The sequence below is a fragment of the Hyposmocoma kahamanoa genome, unplaced genomic scaffold (assembly GCF_003589595.1).
Source record: "Hyposmocoma kahamanoa isolate Upper Pololo Valley unplaced genomic scaffold, ASM358959v1 65, whole genome shotgun sequence".
Lineage (NCBI taxonomy): Eukaryota > Metazoa > Arthropoda > Insecta > Lepidoptera > Cosmopterigidae > Hyposmocoma > Hyposmocoma kahamanoa.
This window is the reverse complement of record NW_020653853.1, coordinates 4,143,795-4,163,653: the sequence shown is the minus strand read 5'-3', so window position 1 is coordinate 4,163,653 and position 19,859 is coordinate 4,143,795. Positions and strand designations below refer to the sequence as shown.

General features: G+C 35.7%; 1 protein-coding gene across 5 annotated transcripts in view; it reads left to right on the top strand.

Annotated features, from left to right (window-relative positions):
- The window catches only part of LOC113231558 (atypical protein kinase C), a 491,714-nt gene that overhangs the window by 465,804 nt on the left and 6,051 nt on the right, over positions 1-19,859 (top strand). For all 5 annotated transcript variants that reach the window (XM_026465889.1, XM_026465884.1, XM_026465886.1 and 2 more), the window contains 7 exons: positions 4,161-4,211; positions 10,503-10,588; positions 11,390-11,592; positions 11,982-12,132; positions 13,259-13,479; positions 15,852-16,032; positions 18,387-18,599. In XM_026465889.1, the coding sequence (XP_026321674.1) occupies positions 4,161-4,211; positions 10,503-10,588; positions 11,390-11,592; positions 11,982-12,132; positions 13,259-13,479; positions 15,852-16,032; positions 18,387-18,599 (1,106 nt within the window). The remainder of the gene's footprint in view (positions 1-4,160; positions 4,212-10,502; positions 10,589-11,389; positions 11,593-11,981; positions 12,133-13,258; positions 13,480-15,851; positions 16,033-18,386; positions 18,600-19,859) is intronic.

The following is a 19,859-nucleotide window of genomic DNA, read 5'->3' as shown; positions in this document are numbered from 1 at the left end:
GTGCTACCAGTGTAAACTTGCCATATTTTCGACGCACAGAAAGGTATTCAGTGGAGTATTTTTTTACTATTGCGGTGCGACCTCTTTCATCGTTATCCCACCTTTTTATCGCTCTTTTCTTTTTCAATTTTGGACCGTTCTTTAATTATTTTTTTCGTCATTCTTACTTTTCTTCATTCTGTCACTCACTCCTAAACTTACGAAGCGAGCAGACGTGCTCGACTTCATATCAAATACTGACCAGTTATGCCATTGAAAATCATGTAACCTAACTGCTTGTAAAGCATGCTATTTGTACAAGTACAGGCCCTTTTGGAGTAAGTTCGTTTTTACCATGTCTAACGTATGTTTATACCCTTATTCAGTTTTGTTACACCTTTATCTTTCTTCTTTTTCCTATTCTTTATCTATTCCTATTTTAAAATAAGCCTTTTATTTGATTACTCAAAACCATCGGTCACAACTGTAGTGGGACTATAATATAGGCTAACTATTATTTTTAACTTCCATCGCCTTCTTCTTATCGTATGGATATTTTTTATGATACCAATGGTCAGTTGTCAGTTTGACATCAGAAATAGGTAAGGTGGCAGTACTTCCCTCGAAGAACTCTTTCACAAGAAGCTCTACTGCTACTAAACTGTATGTGGCATATACTATTATGCTTGCCATAGTGATGATAGGATTTGACAATCGGCGTAAGGTACTTAATCGACGTACGCCGTACGTGCTGTAAAGTAATGGTAGGTCATGCGGCGAGACTCCTTTCGTGCACCCTATTAACTTCCATGACATTGATTGCGTTGACATCCATCTTATAGTCTTCTTCACGTAATTTCGAAAACAACCGCTCACAAACGGTTCTGAGACGTCTGCATCCAACACCATCACCGTTGTCAATTCACCTGTGACGTGCATCTTTAGAATTATAAGAACAATTCTTGCTTGCTTGCACGTGATACCGTGTTCCATTTCGAAGATTTGATAAAACCATTGCAATCACAGACGGATGATTTTAATTAGGTACGCACGGTCGGTTGACACATTTACTCATTAAAGTAAAAGTCTGTAGGTAGCTTTCTGCTTCATGCAAATTAAGTGGCACGATGCAAGAATTAATCTTATTTATGCTTAGACTGTCTACTTGGTATGCATTGTATCACTACAATAAAGCTTTTATTTCAAAATACAGTTTCTAAATGCGCCCTCTGTAAGAATTAGAATCGAACGTTTTGGCTCCCGCTGAACGTTTGAATTGGTTCTAAGGGTTTGTTTTTTTTCGACTTTGGATAGCCGCGAATTGCACTCTGTTATTGCAGCTTTCACTTGTGGTCGACTTCCGAATATCGACATTAAAAGTACTTGTGAATTGAAGTCGTCAATTTTATATCACGAAATTAATAGAGGTCAATTATTGTTTCCCACTAGACTTAATCTCTAGAGTCCCAAAATTTTTGATCCAGCGAAAACATTACTCATGAATCCCGTAGGATTATAGGCATGGGACCCAAGTGGCAGGAGTGGAAATTTAAGAAGTTTTGTGAACACCTACATATTATTGATATAAAGACCAAACAAATACAAAGACAAATTCCTTCAACCCGGTTGGACCCGAACTGACGACTTTTCGCCAAACCGGGGCAATTGCTCTCTCAAGTGAACAACGAAATTGGTCAACAGACAATAGAAAATAATATTGCACCTACTTAAATATTTTTACCTAATTATTCGGTTCTCTTATGAAAGAAATGTCATTAATTTTTAATTACTGAACAAATGACAGACGACCCTTCTAAATATAATCTGTCAAGGACTCAAAAAATACTAATTTCCCAATCTGACATTACAGTAATTAATTAAAATTAACATCTTGGAATGACGCTAACAAAACTTTGATGTCCTAACAAAGTGTCCCTTTTCGAGGTCCTCTTAAAAGAAATATAAATCAAAATTGATTTTGTCGGCGACCCTGTCAACGCTGCCGTGGAATTTCTTGTATTTAATTTTGTTTTTATTTTTCAAATAGACGAATAATTGGCAAATCACCATAAACACATCTGATGTTAAGTACCCTTGTGACCAACAATGTTACGCGTATGTTCTGTCTACGTACTTGTTCACTGTTACCTTTTTTAATCTCTCAGAAAATTTACTTAGTTATTGTTATAGTTGTATCTTCGATCTTTTAAATAAATAAGCGAGAAATTGCTTTTTCTTGAACTTACAATCCATGTTCAACACTAATTCGCCTAGGAGCTTTTGCACACCATGCGTTGTATTGCATATAAATCAGAACGACATGCCACGCAGTGCGTTGAAACAGCGCGCGGTTTCGGGACGCGTGAACATCGGACAAGGGGGTTAGGAGACGTACCAGGGAGTGATACTGCGGTGCAAAAGAAGGCGGCATTACATTGCGACACTGCATCCCTCGTGTGGCATCGCTCTTGCCAATCTTCTGTATTGTAAATCTGTTCTGGTGCCTTGTCTTGCGTGTTCCGTATCTTTATATCACCGAACGGTGAAACTTACACAATATTTTTTGCGCCTACTTATTATTTTGGAACCATGAACGAATCAGCAAAGATAATGACGTCATCGTGTGTGCTTGTTGAACGGACTCATTAAACAAAATGGACGTGTTTGCTTCTCTGTCTTATATTTAATAGCTAAAGCTCTTGTCTTTATACGCCATTCAGTCTTTTGCTAGGCTTTCACTTTTACCTCCTTACATGATCTGGACGCCGCTTTTCTTTTGCGACAAAAGTAACTTATTCTCATTCGTTTTAGTCCGTACTTGTGCGCAGTTTTTCTTTCATGTTTTTGCTTGCTTACTTACGATTTCAGGCACGAAACGAAACGACGAGAAATTCGTAATCCAATTCAGAATCAAAATAAGAGTGTATTCTATTCCAAAGCAACAGTTCGCTTTAACTAAAACTGAGCAAAGCCGCCATGGTCACTCGAGCACGAAGCTTTTCGAGGATAGTTTATCTACAAACACTAAAATCCATTTTCTTTTAAACAATAAAAGGACTTGTTAAATCCTAACCACGATGTTTTTTTATGATAGTAACGACGAAGTGATGAAATGAACTAGTTTGTGCACTTGGTGGTAAGCGACAAGCCTGTCCATAGCAGTTGCAGTGCTATTCAAAACTTAAAATCACAAAGATCTGTGGGGCACTGCCACCGCGCCCGTCACCCTGAGATACACGATGACAAGTCCCATTTGCCAGTAATTTCAGTAGCACCCTTACCCTTCAAAACCGGAGCGCAGCAATAGGTAAGGTGGCAGTACTGCTCTGGACTAACTCTTTCACAAGGAGCTCTACTGCTACCAAAAATACATATAGTTCAACTTTGACGAATAACAATGACTTAAATCTCTCCTTACAAGAGACCAATGCCCAGCAGTGGGGTCTGGTATTTCTGAAACTTATGCACGCGCGGGCACAACAACTTAACTATAGTCTGTCTTTTTTGAAAACGGAGTGAAATGACTTTTGTAGGGTTGTTTTCATAAAATTTTAAATAGTTATGTAGTTGTTGTCGATAGTTTTATCGATAGGTTATGAAAGATGATACATTTTTGCCAAAAATGACTGAATTATGAATGTTACGACGTTCTAATGATTACTAATTGTGTTATTGCCTTCTTTTATTCTTATTTTGACAGTTGGTTTGCTAGTACCGAGAAAAATTTTTTTCATATACGTTTTAACATGAATAGCCGGAATTGATTATCTGTGTTGAGTTAAAATGAAAAACTTTAATATATGTATCCTCTTTGTATTTTTCATAACTTTTCTAAATACAGTGTATGTACCTATATGTATGAACTTACAAAATTGACAGTTCAAACGAACTCGTGCTCAGTAATTGGATGAATAGTGGGTCGAGGGTGATTAAAACGAAACAAGACCAACATTCAGTCGATAGTCGATAGAATATTTATCTACTGCAATCACTAGCTGGTCATTTTACTTCGTGTTAAAAAAAGACAGAATGACGAAGAAAGAAAGAAGGGACAGAATGATGTTTTATCGTAATCGATTGATATTCATGCGTCATACATTGTTTTTTACACGTGATATAGATTTTAAATGTATACGATATGTTTCCAGTGAACCTAATGTCATATTGTTTGTTTGTTTCAGTATTCCCGAATGTTCCCGCGGCGCCTGGCATGCCCTGCGCGGGCGAAGACCGTAAGTTCCTTTTTTTTTTACTTTTTAACTGACTTAAAAAAAGGAGGAGATGCTCAATTCGACTGTATTTATTTTTATGTGTGTTGGAAAGAGAGTACCTCAGTAGTGGTCCCAATAAAAATTGAAGAAAATATTCCACATCTAAGGGTGACAAATTAGGGGATGAATCTGGTTTATTGGATTTCACCCACTTTCCTCTAACCGATTTCAACTTTTAAAAGAAAATTGGCTATTGATTTTTATTTGAAAATTTTCATTCGTACTTAAAATATTTTTATTATACATTTCAATAAAACTTTGAGACCAAAAATAATAAAAAACGTAACTTTTTTACATTTTGTATGAAGTACGGGAGGGGGAATCTTCAAAGCGCACCTAACTTATCTCTCCTTGGGGAATATATTGTATACGGAAAGCCATATACGTGTTGATCTACTAAAAATATGATATCGATCGTTTACTTCGTATTTTGTTTGTTAATTGTCAAAAAATCGAGCAAAGCCGACGAATTGTATACTGTATGCAATTATCGTTTTAACCAATGAAAGGGTCGAAGTCTTACTTATATTAAAATTCAACATATTTTGAATATGACTGTGTAATAAGTAAAAAATGTACTAAATTATACGTATTAATACAAAGATTACGAACACTTACAAAAAAATCCTTCTATCCGGCTGGATTCGAACCAGCGTTCTCCTAGCGTGCTACCAACTCCTAGCAATACTACGTTCCATCAAAATAATAATACAATAACACCACTAATCTTGTCTGTCATATTAAACCTACAATCTTAACACAAACAAAATTAATTGTGATTACTTGGATTTGTTCCTGCACTAAAATACCTTTTATCTGTAGAGATAAAGATATTGCAGTCTAAAATTCCATCCGTGAAGTAGCGAGCAATACCTGCATGAAGATTGCGCGAATTAGCATTTGAATGTCTCGGATACCGGGCACTACGAGTCGTACTAGTATCGGTAAACTCGATAGTTTACCGATACTAGTCCGATATTATAGTATCGATACATGTCAATAAGTTGATGCATTCTTATTCAAGTATTAGTATTATTAGAAGTAGCCATTAGTTAGTTACGATTAATCAGTATTGTTATTTAAAAAATCCTGGTCCCGGTCTGGCAACAAACACTGATCGAAATATTTTTCTTCGTGTTGTTTGATCTTTACCTCAATAATAATAACAAACTAGTAGAGTATTATCACTTTTGAGTAGTAAAAAATATATATTTACCAATAAATATATGGTAGCAAAAAGATAATAATATTCAATAAAATAAATACAGAATTTTTATTATTTTTAGTATTATTTATTTTATGGTACACTATAATATTAGAACAGTCCTGTAAAAATAACAGTATGTACGAAATAGATTAATTAATACTATAATGTATATAGTCCATTGACTTACAAATATAGTCTTTTGAATTACACAATATTTACCAGCATTATAAATTAATAACAAAATTGGAATTATAATAGTATAATTCCTATATCGGTTGCGAAGTTCTCGTCTGGGGTCAGCACAAGAGAATATAAGTTTCTTAATTATAAGACACAGAAAACGTCACAATTATATTTAAGATTTAAATTAACACAAAACCACTTAAGACGTTCCAAGACATTAAGCCCAGAATCACTTCGCAGTACCTATTGGAGGACAACTTTTTGTTTCTCTTTTATCACCCTCTAATTTTAAAAACAACAATATAATTTTACTTGGGAGCGTATTTTTCTTATAAGTGCAACAAACGTTTTAAGAGAACAATATGTTTGTATAAATAGGTGTTCAATTTGTATATTGTAATATTTCTCTCAATAATATATAATAAAAGGCTGACAAAATTGTACAAAATTATCCATATTTTTATTCAGTTATCAAATCGATTATAAAATTTTGTAACGTTATAATATATTATCGATAGGTAATCGTCTCAATAAACTCCGACATCCCTACGCACTGCTCAATTTGACTTTGCACGCGTTTGCCAGAATTCATCCCGGTTTTGCCTGCTTTCACCCGCTTTTGCTTACCCGTCGTATTGTCAGGGTAATAAACAGGCTAGCTATTGTAATGTTGTGAGTTTTATTCGGTCGCTGACTATTTTGCTCGTTCTAGTCTTTGAATCGAACCTTTGTTGTGGTAATGCTATTCTAAATGTTTTCGCTTTTCTGATTTTCTTCACAGTACGTTAATTTGACGTAGAAGCGTTAAAGTCTTCGACATTTCTGCTTTACCTAGCATACATAATTACGTAAAGAAACATTCGTGCCTCAAATATGAATGTACACTGGCAATAATTTTGTACAAAAACATAAAAATATTTATATTTTTGTATGAAAGTAAAATGTAGAGATGAAATGGATATCCGGTAACTATCCGGTATTCAGCCTATCCGGCCTATTTTTACTATCCGGCCGGATACCGGATAGTAGAACGATATCCGTTCGGATACCGGATGTTTCAAATGGAGAAAAAATCATAATCAGTACGCCAAAAAATGAATTTATTGATTAAAGATGATAATAATACGATAAACAGCAACTACAGGATTGTTGATCCTGTTTTTTATTTGAATTTTGATTGAATCTGTTTATTAGTTGAAACTGAAAGAACTATGAAGTTAGATAAGGTTATCTGTAAATTTAGTAATCTCAATAAAGGTGAATTATGGTGAATGAATACCGTTGTTCGGCATTAAGTGCTAAATGTTGGTTCTACGTGAGGCGCACTATAAGTTTCCGGAATGAATAAGAAAAAAGAAATTAATTTATTATTTGTCAAAATATTCTCCGTTAGCGTAAATGCACTTTTTCATACGAATGAGCTCATTTCGAAAACATTTATGGCACTCCTCCGTGACAATCTCGGAAACATATTTTTCATACTCTTCGACAGCCTCTTCCAGGTGATGAAAATCGTTGACCGCGTAACTGGTTCTTAATTTTTGGAAATAAATAAAAGTCACAAGGTGCCAGGTCGGGACTGTACGCGGGGTGGCTCATTGGGTCAACGTTGTTCACCTTCAAAAATCCATTTGTCTCTCTAGCCGTGTGAGAACTTCCATTATCGTGGTGCAAGATGATACGGCGTTTACGGTTATTTTTACGGAGTTTGTCAATAACTTCCTGCAAACAAATGGTCGTGTACCAATCACTACTCACGGTACAACGATTCTCCAAAGCAACAGTAGCCACGTGTACAGCTTTATTAAAAAAAGAAGCAATCATCCGCTTAGAGGCATTTTACACGCGCGCCACTTTGGTTGGTTTCGGCTCATCCCATTCGGCTCATCGAAAGACCCATACGCTCGATTGCTGCTTTGTTTTGGGATCGTAACTATATATATCCATATTTCGTCACCTGTTACTATGTCCCACGCCAAGTTTGACGCCCCTTCATTGAATCTGGTATGCATGGCATTGCACCAAGTGACACGATCCGTTTTTCGAGTCTCAGTCAAATTGTGTGGGATCCACTGAGAGCACAGCTTTTTCACACTCAAATGTTTGTGTAGTATTGATTGTATTTGATGCCTATTGCCATGCTTATGCCTAAAGATGCCCGAATCTCACGGTATGTCACATGCCTGTCTGTTTTAATCATATGGCGCACAGCATCATGTTTTTGTTGTTTACAGCAGTGGACGGGCGACCGTCACGAAATTTGTCACTGAGATTCGCACGACCGCGTTTGAATTCTGCAAATCAGCTATAAATAGTTGTCTTGCATGGTGCTTCATCGCCAAAAGCAGTTCGAAGCCGAGCGAACCTCCGCTGAGCTGTTAAATTACGCTTAAAGTCGTAGAAAATCATACTACGAAAATTTTCACGAGTTAAATCCATGGTGATGTAGACAACCAATTTCTAAAATACCACCACAATGTAAAAACAAGTGACAGTCAGTTGAAACAAACTGTATTCTACAGCCAAAGAGTTCCATTTTCGAATTTTGTAATTACTTTTTAAATATTGTGTATGTAAATGGCCAGTTCCGGAAACTTATAGTGCGCCCTACGTATTCTACGATATACGATCCTTGCGTTCACGATCGATTTGATCTGTCTTCAAATACAATGTGTACCTACAATAATGAAACGTGTAAGTAGATTAAAAAATTATTTATGGCAAATCTGGCATCAAGATTTAGAATTAGTTAGATCACAACCAAATTAATGATATACAATTGAAACAAAATAATAACGGGTGTATCAAGTACTAGGCTTATACTTGTAACAACTAGAAATTTTAATATAGCCAAAGAATGATGTAATTGCTTTTTTCCTTCTCCACCGCGACAAATTTGCATTCGGCACAACAAACAAACAGCACTGATAATAAAATATTGCCGAATTTGCGATTTTTTACTGTCAACATTGTTGTATTATGTATTTGTTTATATTATCAAATAAATTAATCGTTTTTATAAAAACCAAGTGACCACAACAAATCAAATCGTGTGAAAGTGCAATCATTCACTAATCAATCAATCATGGGGATGCGCGCTGTAAACCGGTTGCGACCGGATATCCGGCTATCCGGCCAAGGTGTCCGCCGGATATCCGATCTCCGTCCAAATCACTATCCCTTTCATCTCTAGTAAAATGTGATGAATTATTAAAAATCATGGACCAAAATTTGTCGTTTATGATGTTGGTAACATAGATCTGCGAGGTTGTTAGTATTTTACAAATAACCCAGTATAATAACAAGAAAGATTTGTATGGCAAATTTAAGTTCGTTTTTAGCACAATTTGCCATACGAAATTATCAAATAATTAACGCAGTCGTTAGCAACTATCTCCACTGTAAATAAACAAAAAACAATATATCATTTTATCTAAACAACTTTATACATTTTGTACACCGTAATTCTGGTATAGACTATTCCGGTATTGACTAATGATTCCAGGAAACTCATGAAATATATTGGCTAGATTTGAATGTATGAGTAAGTTTATCTTCAAATCGAAAAGTCCGCATGATTTCATATCACAAGTACTTATGCGTGCCCTTCCCAAGAAAGATACCGTATAGATAAAAATTGCTACAAAAAAAATCTCGCATTCTATTGAATCATACACACTGATATCTTTGAAGAAGCAATTCTGAAACCAATAACAATACTATTATCTAAAATAAAATGATCGATGGCATTTGATTTTGCCATTGCAAAGAATATGTCAAACTTTTTGAAAGATTTATTTTCAGAATAATCATTACCCGACCTTTATGTTGCCACTTTAAGTTATCTGGTCTTAAATTCGGGAAATCGTTGTACCGAAATACCGGAAAACCGAAATTAATTCCAGGTTCACTATCCAGCGAACTTGGAAATTCGTTTATACTTCTTTAGTGGCAAAATATGCCATCATAATTAGTTACAATATGAGCTTCCAATCCCTAAACTATGAGCAAAATGCTCGGCATTCGAATTTTTCTCCTTTCAAACAATTTCTTTAAATAAATAAATAATGTTATACCTGGTTTTTTTATGTATTAAACTTAACCTTTATCAACTTTTGTTAGAAACTGATTCGAATTCGTATAATTGTTGATCAATCCATGATAAGATAGTAATGTAACGTATATTTTATCGTTTATTTCTGTGAACAGTTCCCTTTTAGTAACGAACTAGAGTACACGTAATTTTTTTTTTATATTGTTTAAATGATTACTGTTGTGTTGGTTAAGTTAATCATGTAGTGCAAATGTCTTGTTTCATAGGAAGTCGAAAATCATCTGACAGTTCTATAGAAGGTTTAAATTTATGAAGCAAATCAATTTGAATTTGCCAATATTAGTGAATGTTTACTATCGATTCAGTGAAGGAGAACATCGTGATGAGACCAGAATTTCGAGCAAAGTTCACAAGCTTTGGAAAACATATGAAGTCAATAGACAAGAAGCCTGAACTCTCTCCATAGAGGAAAGGAACATTTTTCTTTATTCATAAGGTTTATTCTTCTTAGCGTATCGCTGGCATGATGCTTGCCATCATATTCACCGATAGTTATCCAGGATGCGCAAAACATAAAGGAAAGGAATGACAAAAGTAATTTCCTTTAACAGAAATGCTTTGTTCAATATCTTTGCATATGTATGAACAGCGCACTATTATCATGACTACTATTAGGGCCTGGTGGGCGTCATTACCAGGCGCCAATTAGCGAGAACATTTCAAAGTCACGGTCTTGCTGACAACGCCTAGTTAAAGGAATTCATGCTCTATTGTTTTGACTTAGAGAAAATATTGTTTTTGTTTTCAGGAAGCATATATAGGAGGGGAGCGCGGCGGTGGCGAAAATTATACCGCGTTAATGGACACATCTTCCAGGCAAAGCGATTTAATAGAGTAAGTAATACTTATTTCACTTGAAACTGATAATATCACAAAAATGAAGGAAATCAAAATTGCATGAAAACCTTCGAAGCCTTGAAAACGGTTGAATTAATGAGATATTTGTTACGGCAAAATATCCAACTTCGATTGCAATTTGAAAATTTAAATTCACTATTATTCTCTAAGTTCACTATTGGTTCAAGAGCGTAACATAATAATAATAATAATGTGCTAGACAGCCACACCAATACCTGGTCTCCAAACTAGATATATGAGATATATACTATGGATCTCAGATTGACGCAATGCACTCCTACACGAAACACTCAGATCAGAACCAATTTAGAAAAGTTCATTTCCCAAATTGGTCCTACCTGAAATCGAACCCGGCACCTCCGCATTCAGCGCCCATAGTGCAAACCTTTGGGTCACCGTGGTCGTCGAGGTCAGATGAACGAGGACAAATATGTTGAGAGTGTTTTCTGTGCAAAATTATAATCTCTTTGGTCATCTTCAATATTTTTACGGTCGTTAGAATAATTATTATATTATTTATATTTACCGTTAGCAAAATTATTATTATCACACTTGAATTTTTTTTCGTTTTTTTGGCTTTTCTCGTTGGAGCCAATGACAAGATATTATATAACTTTATTTAAAAACAAGGAAATCATTTCGTATGTTAAGAAATTTGAAGAATTAAACAAATCGTTAATATTTTGTTACTGTGTTGTAATTTGTTCACATTACAACATTCACAGCAACTATATGTAGTCAATATAAATCTTTAATGATTTTATTTAAACATTCCAGCGCGCCTTCTGTGCCTTTTGCCAAGACCGCATCTGGGGCCTGGGCCGGCAAGGCTTCAAGTGCATCCAGTGCAAGCTGCTGGTCCACAAGAAGTGCCACAAACTGGTCCAGAAACCGTGCTCCAACGAGCATGTCGACCCCATTGACCCAGTCAAGGATGACGCAAATGGAGAGAGCACATTGGGTCGCGCTTCCTCTGTCAGGTGAGAAACGTTTTTGAAACATTATATAAACGAATTGCACTCCCAGAGTCTGTTACAAATACCCTGTTCTTTTAAATATATATAGTCTGCCCTGCCCATGGGATCTGTAAAGGGCCCGGAACCCTGGTTTCTTTAAAGAAACAATAATTAGATTCGAAAACAATAGTTCTTTGATTTCCAATGTGAAGCAATAGCGATAGCCTAAAAACAAGGGGCCAGGAGACGAAGCGGAGAGTGGTGCTGCGATACGTTGCGTTGAAATCATAGCATTACGACGACGCAACCCACTGGCAGCGCCCGTGGGGCATCGCTCTTACGGATTACAGTTACATGGTTTTAAAAGGATTCTACAACACCAATTAGATCGTACATGTTATTGTGATTGTCAGGTCTCGAGCGGAGCCAGAGCTGCCGTTGCCCGAAACGCCACCAGCGCCGCCGGCGGTGGTGCGCGAGGACCTCGAGCCTGGTTCGCAGCGCCAGTATTCGCTGGACGACTTCGAGCTCATCAGGGTCATTGGACGAGGCTCTTATGCCAAGGTAAGATGGATCAAAATACTGATCGTGGTCTCATGGTGTTTCCACATTTGAACTTATGAGTACTGCACAGATCGCATACAGGTATAAACCATAAAGTATATAACCAGAAATAGAGACGAAATGTCATTTTAATTAGTTTGACCACTGTTCTGCCAAATCATTACGGTGACAAATGACGGGTGTCGTTCATTGTTTCACTTCAAATCGTCCAGTTTAACTTGAGCTTTGCTATAATGGGCGAAAATTCCAAAATTACATATTTAATATTTAATTACCGTTAAAATGTAATTCCATTTGTTTTATAATTAGATGTTGTGGTTTTGACACCACCGAAAGGAACAGCCCCCGTTATTAGAGATATTATCTTTATTACAATGAATACAGATATTTTTTTAAATATACGGAGACGTACACACAGGACTGTTGTTGGCGCTGTACTGATTTCAGCACAAACGATAGTGGATATTTGAAAGTGATATAAGGCCCATTTGCCTGATGGGTTGCCAGAGACGAATGACCCTTATTTCCTCTCTCTTTCTGGTTATATATACTCGATGGTATGATCGGAGAAAAATGACATGTGTAGGGTCGCCAGTTTTCATAATATTTGAATAGTCATGTAGTTGTTATCGACCAGTTTTGTCGATAAATTGTGAAAAAAGGTAAAATTACGCCAAAAATGTCTAAATTGTTAATGTTATGACGTTCTAATCGATTACTAATCACTAATGCCTTTGTCATTCTTATTTTGACAGCTGGTTTACTAGTATCAAAATCAAATTTTATTTATATACATTTTAACAAGTACAACGCGTACTTTAAAATATGTATTCTCCTAGGAAATAAAACAATTTTCCGGATTTAAATCGCGTATACTTGTTTTTTACATTATCGAGTGTGAACGAAAGAAAGAAAGGAAGTATCTTATAGTCTAGATTACAATAAGGCAGAATTAGGTGTATGTAACATTTTATATACATTGTTATATAAATTAGTTGATGTCAAAATTAAGCGAAGACATTAATAGACGATTTTTAATTAAAAGAAACCCCTCCTTAATTTAAAAAAAATACTTTATCATATAAATAAGAAGTAGAATGAAAAGTTGTATATATGTACCTTACAGGTGCTGATGGTAGAACTGAAGCGAACGAAACGCGTCTATGCCATGAAGGTAATCAAAAAGGCGCTCGTAACCGATGACGAGGATATCGACTGGGTGCAGACGGAGAAGCATGTCTTCGAGACGGCGTCTAACCATCCCTTCCTCGTGGGGCTGCACTCCTGTTTCCAGACGCCAAGCCGCTTGTTCTTCGTTATCGAGTTTGTCAGGGGTGGAGATCTCATGTGAGTTGAGCTACAATGAGGTTTTTGTGTTTAACGTCTCGGCCACGAAAATATCGCCATGGTTGAAGCGTCAATTCGCCGAAGCGTCAAAATACACTCACAAAATTTGGTAATTCGGTGATAGATAGGTCGTCCGTAGTGGGAGGAACTCAAGTAGAATTATTTTTACTAATGTTATATTGTTTAATATTTTTGGTGGAATATACTTAAATATGCATTAATAATAAATTATTAGTATTTGTAGCAAATTAATAACTATTTGCTATCAGTAGTAAATAAACTACAAACAAAAACAAAATAATTTGTTACAAACGCTGACGCGCGGAGTGACAGTTTCGGGCACACTACGGAACTTTCTCGTATAATTGTCCTGGTCGCCGGCAAAAAACTCGCGTAACCCTCGTGCAAGTTCGTAGCGAATATTTTATAAATAAAGTCATATTTTTTTATAATTGACGCCCGAAGCTGACGCTTGTAGTAATAAGCGAATTTTCTAGGAGCGTCGCGTCTCGTGGCTCTCACGTTAGGGTATTTACTGTAGCGATTTTGCTCGTAGAATACCTTTAAATAAAAAAAGAACAAAAAATCATGGGATAGAAGGGAAAAAGAAAAAAATTCATATTATTTAGACATCATATGTTCATGTTAGTAATACACAAAACAGTTATTTGTAAACATTAATTGACGTACCACATCAGCACAACAATAAAATATGCAAACATAGGCTCCACCAATTTGTTACTAAACATTTTAGGCTACGTACTGTTAGAGTTGCTCCTAGTCCTCTGCAGTAAGGATGATGTCTTTTTTCTAATCATTGCATAAAAATCGTTTGCATACATACCTGATGCACTGCTAAACGGGGAAAGCCTAACAGCACCCTGAATTCCTTATTATATTGAATACGGAGAGTATTCAGCGATTTTTTAGTGTAATTCCGCTACACGCTCTCCAAAGAGCACTCGTGTAGAATGATTAACAATAGGATTTAAAAAGTGTTAATTTAGCTTATAAAAAAAAAGGGAAGATATTGTTTTATGGAGGCGTAAATATCTGAGGCAAATAAAAGAATACAGAGAGGCTAATTATACCATTTACTATCTTGACGAAACGTGGGTAAACGCTGGACATGTGAAGACAAAAGCGTGGTTGGATACAACGGTAAAAAAATCCATTAAACTTAATTACATTTATTTTTAAAACTTCTTGAAATTTCACTCCACTGTGAATACACCCTTCTTACCCGGCAGTTGCACTGATGAGTCACTATTTTCTTAACGCGAATGCACTATAATTACTACAACCAACAAACCTGTAGACCAGCGTGTTACATACACCGTACCGCTAATGCTCTCTCTAATATCTGTGTCAACCTTGAAAGCGTCAGCAATAAAATGACCGAAATATTTAACAAGTACTCTCTTAAGAGTTGACTGGTTGACTCAATAATCAGTTCATACGATTCACTTCTATGTGCATTGTACAAAAAACCAGAACTGAATAATTTTCAAGTTTCTTTCATCCATCTAGTTTTGGTGGCAATTATTGTTATTTAAAGATTTTAGTAATTATCATGAAGTATTATTTAATATTCGAGTGTTGTTTAAGAGTCTATACCGTCTCAAATGGCCTTGGTTGATTCCGCATATAGTAAAAGTGTTCAATCCAATCCCTTTCGAAAAAATATATAGTAAAATTATGAGGATATATACACTGATTACTGTACGGTGTGAGAACACGATTTCTAAAAATTTTCACGATGGAAAAAAACACAACCTTGCCTCGAAATTTTACAAGAAAACTACTGTATTCAATACAATAGGTACTTTACATAAACGAATGATTTTTTTTATATCAACCAAACTAAATAGAACACGTATAGTGTAACGGTCATTGACTTGCAAATAAATGGACGACGGGTCTAATACAAAAACCACGAAAAAAATGTCCGAAGTCAACCTATTTAAACGTAGTGACGTGTAAAGGAATATGAAAAAGCTAAAACGTTGAATTTAAATTGTAATGTCATCGCAGTACTGTCTAATTTTGCTTGCTTCGCTGTCAGTCGAACAAACGAAGACTAAAGCGTGAATGACGCTCTGTATACGATTTTAACGCCCTATAAGTTCGGGCACTTTTTAGCGCGGACCCGACGTCCATATAATTGTAAGTCAATGGTAACGGTAGACATTTTTCACATGGCTTTAATTACGTTTGTGAAAAAATAAATTCTGATATAAAGCCAGTGTCCCTGCCACTCGACCCAAGCAAAATGAACCGTATTAGTACGGGAAAAATTTGAATTCAGGCTGAAGTAGTTATATACTAATATAATACTCTTAAGATAATAAGTAACCTCCCCCACTGCTCAGGTTTCACATGCAACGCCAACGGCGACTGCCCGAAGAGCACGCGCGGTTTTACGCGGCGGAAATATCGCTTGCTTTGCACTTCCTGCACGAACGTGGAGTCATCTACCGCGACCTCAAGCTGGACAACGTGTTGCTGGACCACGAGGGCCATATCAAGCTAACGGATTATGGCATGTGCAAGGTAAGTTGGACCAAAGAAAGAAATGGACTAAGGTTACCATTAATTCATTCTAACAACCTCGGCGACCTTAGGTTTACTTTGTGATCCCGGGTTCGATTCTCGGTTGGAGCAATTTGGGTAATGAAGTTTTCTAAATTGGTTCTGGTCTGGGGTTTCTGGTACTCATAGTGCAGGGGATTTCTTAGTTTGAGACCGGATTATTGGTGTGATTGGCACATGTATTATTATTGAAATATAAATTATTCAGTGGTTGTCATTCATTCATTCATATCATACAATTTACCCAAAAACCCCAACAAGGGAGCACCTGGTGGTAAGCGACACGCCTGTCCATAACAGTTTCAGAGTCACTTAAAAAAATATTAAAAAACATTTATTTGACAACAGAATTGTGCAGGTAGATACATAATAAAAAGAAATTAAATAGGTACACTACACAACACTATAGACACAACTTGTTCCAGCGTATATCGCGTACAGAGAATTGGTCTTGATTCATGCACTAGGCTCTGTATCACAGGTAATCAATGTTTCCTCGTTACAAGTTAGAAGTTAACAATCAGTGCAATAGGAACAGATTACCAAAGAAGTTTTACCAATAAATTATTAGAATTAATATGAACAAACCAAAAATAAGGAAGGTAATAAAAAGACTTAATTAATCTTATTATGCATTATAATGGAAAGGATTGCCGAATATTATATCTTTACGAAGCTGATCATGTTGAAGCTTTAAATCACAAAGATTTTGGTGAAACCGCTACTGCACCCGTCACCCTGAGACATACGTTGACAAGGCCCATGCGCCTATAATTTCCCTTACCCTTCAAAACCGGATCGCAATAATGCTCACATTATTGTTTGGCGGCAGAAATAGATAAATAAAAGGTACTTCCCTGGGCGAACTCTTTTACATGGATCTCTACTGCTACTAAATTCAATAGAAAATTCTATTCAAATTACCCACCCGCATTTCATTCGCATAGAAATAAAATGTAAATAGTCAAAATACATGTCATAATTCTTAAAGTAGTTTTCTCTTAAAACTTTGATTGAATACGTGTTTATTATTTTTGAATATGGAAAAATGTTCAGTTCATTGAATATCACGACGTTCTTACTACCACGATAATAATTTTTTTTTTTTTTTTTATGTGAAATTACTCGAATAATTTGTTATAACCGGAAATAGAGACGAAATAAGGATTCATCAGTGATACATCACATATAAATATCAACTCTAGTTCGCACTGAAATATAGACAACGCTAACAACTGACCTGTGTGTACGTCTTCGTATATTCCAAAAATATTTTGTATTTATTGTAATAAAGATAATATCTCTAACAATGGCGTGCTGTTCCATTCGGTGGTGTAAGGAAAAACAGCAAAACATCTATCTACAAAACAAACGGAATCAAATTTCATCGGTAATTAAATATGTTATTTTGCAATATTCGTCCATTATAGCAAAGCTCAAGTTAACTGGTCGATTTGACGACACCCGTCAATTGTTTCGAATTCGGACTGGCCAATCGGAGCGCAGTTGTCGCCATAATAATGATATGGCAGAATAGTTTCAAACAAATTAAATGACATCTCGTCTCTATTTCTGGTTAAATACTCGATGGTTATAATTATTAATACAAAGATCGAACTCCTACAACACACGGTGCCTGACGCTCTCCCTACTGAGCTACGGACCTAACCAACACACCTTACGAATTTTTCTATGTCCTTATTGCAGATCTTCATTTTTGGTTTTTAAAGCCTCTTTGGCCGTAGCACCATCTACGAGAAATCTATGAAAGTTTTTCTTCGCTTAGTCGGGCGCCTTTATAGTCCATTTGTTTAGGTATTTAACTAAATGTATACAATCTTGATATATCTACTTAATGAAATAAACATTTATAAAATGATTTTCACTTACCTTCAAATACAAAATACAAATACTTAGCTTCATATGAAATTCCATGCCTATTTTCATACTTATTGATTTATAAAGTATATGTTCTGTAAAAAGTAATGTATATTCTATAAAAAGATGTATCAAGATTGTTTATATTTAGTTAAGTATCTAAACAAATCTAGACTATAGATAATATGGAAAAATAGTTTCATTTCCAATATGTAATTTCCAATATGTTGAATGTGTGCGTTATAAAAAAAAAAAATCGCGATAAGAACTTGATTTTTTAATCATTTTATCAGCTCGTCTACATCTTCTCGTCATCGATCACGCGACTACAGTTGAAGTACCCAACACGTACGTACGGGACTAACGTAGTAGTTATCCGTGGTCCTCGGTCAATTTAATTTATTCCTTTTTACTAATTTTTTTTTCCTAATTTTCAGGAGGGAGTCCGTCCTGGCGACACGACATCAACTTTCTGCGGCACTCCGAACTACATTGCTCCCGAGATCCTCCGCGGAGAGGAGTACGGCTTCAGCGTGGACTGGTGGGCTCTTGGAGTGCTGACGTACGAGATGCTGGCTGGACGATCACCGTTCGATATTGCACAGGCCGCTGATAATCCTGACCAGAACACTGAGGACTATCTCTTCCAGGTTAGTTATTACCACAGAGAGATCTAAGTAAACCGGCATCAAGCACCGTAATAAGCTTTCAAAGCGTTTTAGACCAGTAATATCTGATAACCATTTTATTTTTGAGGACGGCGTTATATTTCACCTTACAAATTATTTTTTATTGAACATTGGCTCTTAATTATATAAGCCGTGTTTTAAAGATTAGAAAAAGAATTATGAAATTCAATATGTTATGTAGGTCACTAAACGAAAATACTTTACGCACCTAACAACAATGGTTATAAGATATTTGATAAGTTTTCTACATATTTTATGGTATCTGTTGCTGAAAAAAATGTTAAAATTTATTGTGGCGATAGGTTTGTACCTATTGTTTCGTTCAAAAATATCATTTTTCTTCTGAAGAATTGTAGACTAAAGCTGGAGATGTCAATGTCACCGTTATATTTATTGTAAAAAAAGTGTGAAAGCATGGCTGCGACGATATCAGGTAGTTCGTCGCGGATATCCCGTCAGCATACTTCCGTAATTTCGTTCATGACATTAAACAAGACACGGCAAAATTGTCCCATTGTCTGGGGTATGTAAAATTGCTATAAAAAAGTTTAATTTAGATAAAAAATGTTTTAATTTACATATTTCATGGCTAGATTATATACTTACTATAACTAGAGTAGAGACGATTTTTTTTTATTTTATTTATGATAACTTGTTACATTATTAATTCATAATCTTAAACTTAACAGTATTTTATAAACTAAAGTAAGTTTTTCTAAATACCGACGATTAATCGCTAAGCGGTTTTAACAATAACAAAAAGAAAAATGATGAATGTATGTTGTGTTTGTGTGAGTGAATGGTATGATGTCACGTGCGATCATGATATACTAATCCTATGCGTGCGACCTGCGTAATGATAGTGTCGTTGCAATGTGACTTGTGTAATGTCTTAGTGTGCGTTAGTTGTCAGGTAAGTTTGTGGAATCGAAAGATGTGTGATATAGCGTGTTTTATTTTAAGTTTGGACTTTCTGTAGTGTCATTGAATTTTTTTTTTTCTTATTTAAGAAGTGTTCCTTTAATTTGTACTTAATGTTTCTTTCATTAATTTCCTCCTTTAGTTGTTTAGGCAACTCATTAATTAGGGAAGGTACTTTGACATTCAGCTTATTTTTGCCGTAGAGATTGGTATAAGACGGCACTACAAGTCTACCCTCGCGCTGTCGACGGGTTCTTATGACTCCGCTATAGATTACCTGCCAATCCTTAACAAAGTACT